Source organism: Sciurus vulgaris (assembly GCF_902686455.1).
Source record: "Sciurus vulgaris genome assembly, chromosome: 8".
NCBI lineage: Eukaryota > Metazoa > Chordata > Mammalia > Rodentia > Sciuridae > Sciurus > Sciurus vulgaris.
The window spans coordinates 29,404,686-29,408,473 of record NC_136468.1 but is presented as its reverse complement, the minus strand read 5'-3'; the positions used below and the strand labels follow the sequence as shown (position 1 = coordinate 29,408,473).

The 3,788-nt window shown below is 46.6% G+C and overlaps 1 protein-coding gene across 1 annotated transcript; it reads right to left on the bottom strand.

Moving 5' to 3' along the window:
* Positions 1 to 294: 294 nt before the first annotated feature.
* Positions 295 to 2,094, bottom strand: LOC306668824 (uncharacterized protein; the record flags this gene model as incomplete). The annotated part of the gene is made up of 2 exons (XM_079152608.1): positions 1,693 to 2,094; positions 295 to 1,592 (listed from the first exon to the last, which is right to left on the bottom strand). The coding sequence occupies exon 2, from the start codon at positions 1,546 to 1,548 to the stop codon at positions 295 to 297; it is 1,254 nt and encodes a 417-aa protein (XP_079008734.1). The 5' UTR covers positions 1,549 to 1,592; positions 1,693 to 2,094.
* Between the last annotated feature and the right edge of the window lie 1,694 nt (positions 2,095 to 3,788).

Here is a 3,788-nt window from a genome sequence, read left to right as displayed (position 1 = left end):
TAGAATGAACCTCAATGAACCTCAAGTGTGAAAAGATGGAATGGCATTGGCAGGCTCTGTGCATTTGCTCAGCCAGCCTGTCCAGTAAACATGGCTGAGCATGTCGTACTCGTTAGGGAAATGACTTCTCCAACTCTCCAAATTTGCCTCTAGGATGACTTCTGATATTCTCCAATGAGAAGAATGGCCAGTGAAGGCTTTCTTACGTTAAATTAAATCATGGGTTTCCCTTGTGTTGAGGAAGAGATGAATGCAGGATGGAGGCCTGGGTGTGGGTGGTGTTTGGAAGGTTTCTCAGCTGTAATGGGTCTTCTGATGTTCTCTGAGATGGTTCGCATGGTTATACACCTTTCCACATTCCTTACATGCATATGATTTTGCAATATGAGTTTTCTGGTGCTGTGTAAGCTGATGGCCGTGACTAAAGGCCTTGCCACACTCCTTACACTCGTAGGGCTTCTCTCCCATATGAATCCGCTCGTGTTTGACCAGGCTTGACCCATAAATAAAGGCCTTCCCACACTGCTTGCACTTATAAGGCGTCTCACCAGTGTGGATCCTCTCGTGCTGCGTGAGGTGGTAGCCGCAGTTGAAGGCCTTCCCGCACTCCGTGCATTTGTAGGGCTTCTCGCCCGTGTGGATCCGCTCGTGCTTCACGAGGCTCGAGCCCCAGCGGAAGGCCTTCCCGCACTCCCTGCACTCGTGCGGCTTCTCCCCGGTGTGGATCTTCTGGTGCTGCGTGAGGTAGTTGACCCGCGTGAAGGCCTTCCCGCACTCCTGGCACTCGTAGGGCTTCTCGCCCGTGTGGATCCTCTTGTGCTGGATGAGGCTGGACCCGCAGATGAAGGCCTTCCCGCAGTCCTTGCACTCGTAGGGCTTCTCCCCGCTGTGGATCCTCTTGTGCTGGATGAGGCTGGACCCGCAGATGAAGGTCTTCCCGCAGTCCTTGCACTCGTAGTCCTTCTCCCCGGTGTGGATTCTCCTGTGGATGACCAGGCTCGAGCCCCAGCGGAAGGCCTTCCCGCAGTCTTTACACTCGTAGGGCTTCTCCCCGGTGTGGATCTTCTGGTGCTGGCTGAGCTGGTAGCCGCGGCTGAAGGCCTTCCCGCACTCCTTACACTCGTAGGAGCTCTCCTTACCGTGGGGTCTCGGGTGTGGTCGCGGAGGTGTGCGCTCTCTGCTGGCTGGCGCTTTTCTGGAGCTGACTTTTACTGGACTGCGATTTCTCTCTTGGGAGCCCTGGGTTACTTCAGACTCGCCTTGGCGCATCCTGTTCGGGTGATGAGACTTACTTTTGCTACCCGAATTCCTTTTGTGAAGATTCATTTTGTAAATGTTCTTTTGTATAGCTAAACTCTTGGCCTCACATGAGGATTCCAAATCCAGTGAGACCAAGTTGCTGTAGTTCTCCAACATGACATCCCAGTACAGGTCCCTCTGGGCAGAGGTCAGGCAGGCCCACTCCTCCTGGGAGAAGTCTATGGCCACATCTGAGAATGTTATCGAACCGCGGGCCATGGTGTCAGAGCTCTGGGCTTGACTGGTCATCCTGGGTTTCTTCCACCGAAGTAACAAAATTAGAGAGGTCAGAGCTGATAGAAATGCCTTTCTTTGTTTCAGCCGGGGGCTGACCACACTGGAGAGACCAATCTGGTGATTCAGGGTGGCCTGGGAGACACGGGAGCCGTGGACCTGAACCTTGACTTCAAGATGACCTTAGTCTTCCAACTGAGGATACTTTCTCTTCAGCTGGACTGGACCTTGACTTTCAGCTGTGTAAATATTCTGCCTTACGATGCTTTTCTCAGCTGGCCTTGGGAATTGTTGAGGTCATTGAAATTGAAGTCCAAGAAGCCACCGCAGCCATGATGAATCTGAGGAGATGTGACAACAGATGCAATGTGGTGTACTGGAGGGGACCCTGGCTTCTCCGCGGCTCCGAAGCCGCGGGCAGGTTATTTTCGGGGCTTCTCCCTCGGTTCCTCTTCCTTGCGCCATCCTCGCCGCCTGGCATGAGGGTCCCTCCTGGGGTCCCAACAATGCCCCACTCCGGCAGATCCGCTTTCCGCCCCGCTTCAGGAGCAGACGCAGGGCTTGAGAACTCCGGAGGGCACCCAGGAGGAACCCGGTTTCAAACTCCCGCCAGCCCATCCAGGAGTTTCTTTAAAATGAATCCAGCTCCAACCTCACATGCAATTTCTCTATATACTAGGCATACAGTACTGCTGACCAGCTGTAGACAGTAAGTACTGTCTAGTCTTTTTCACTCCTTTGGTTTAATACCACCAGTAAGACCTAGCTAGGGGAGTTTCGTCCAAAGGCACACACCCACAAAACAGGTGCGCAGAGGCATTTTCTGAACCTCTATCTTTACCAAACACTTATCCAAATGTGCCATGTTATCTTGGCAAGACAGTTTCATTTGTGGAAACAATGAATTAACTAAAACAAGAATAGCCACCTCCATACCCATTAAGCGACTCAAACAAAATATAAGTTCTGATTTACCAATAGTGTTTTTATCGTATTTCAGCAACATTTGATAAACCCAGCAATTTAATTCTTATAATCTATTTTTCTAATTGTCTTGTTGAAGGATAATAAACATGGGGGGAGGGGAGTAAAAAGAATGTCTCAATGAGTGAAAGTACGTCTCAATAACTTACCATGTAGGGAGCATTCCCACTTAACTCTCTCCAAGGTAAATGTGATCTTAATTCTTAACACTATAGAGCTTCTCCCCCCCAGTGTTTGGCTATTATGGATAAATACAAACTCACGTATTTGTTTAGTATATACTAAGGAATGGGAATTGCTGCATCAGAGGGTAGGCTTATGTTTAGTTTTGAAACATAACACCAAACCATATTGCAGCCTTGGTTGTTTAATTTTACACTCCTACTAGCAGCGTATGAAAGTTCCATTTACTTATATCCTTGCCAACCTTCTTACAGGCAACATGGGGCTGAGTTTTATTATTAGATCAGTCTGGCAAACATTTTCTTTTAATTGGGGCATTTCATGTATATACATGCAATATGGTTGCTGATAATTTGTGATATAAATCTACAGTCTATTTGCTTACTGTCTGTTTTACCCAGCTCTCCCTCCAGTTCACAAATCTGTCCAATGCTGTGCTCTGCCTCCTTGCTGTTCCGTCTCTTCCTCCATCTTCCCAGCGACCCAAGAAGAAGGCAGCCAAAATGTAATTTTTGTAAGCATTCCATCCTATGCTTTTATGTATTTAGTGCCTTTTATATATTTAATGCATTTTATATATCTTATCTCTATTTCTCTTCAAAACATTTGTATATGAGAAAGAAGAGGAAGGGGGGAGAGAGAGAGAGAGAGAGAGAAAGAAGAAGAGGAGGTACAGAAGTAAAGAAGCATGGTCAAGGTCAGGTTCACTGACTTAAGTGATTGTTCAGGGTACAGAACCCACTTTGTTTAATCCCCAAGGCTATACCATTTTCAGAGCATCATAGAGCTTTTTTGGTGATACACTGCTGACACACACTTTTTTAAATAGAAAAAGTAAGCAGAAGGTTAATAGATTTCATAGTTTTAGTAAATAAAGCCTTTTCCTTCTTTAAGAATATTTAATTACAATTTTATAAATTTTAATTACAACTTTATAAATTCTTCAAATCAGGAAATCAGTGACTTTACACACACACACACACACACACACACACACACTTAAATACATGTATAAAAACTCATGTACCTCTAGCAAAGATACTCATATGATTTGGAATACACTGTTTTCTCTTTCAACATGTGTGCGT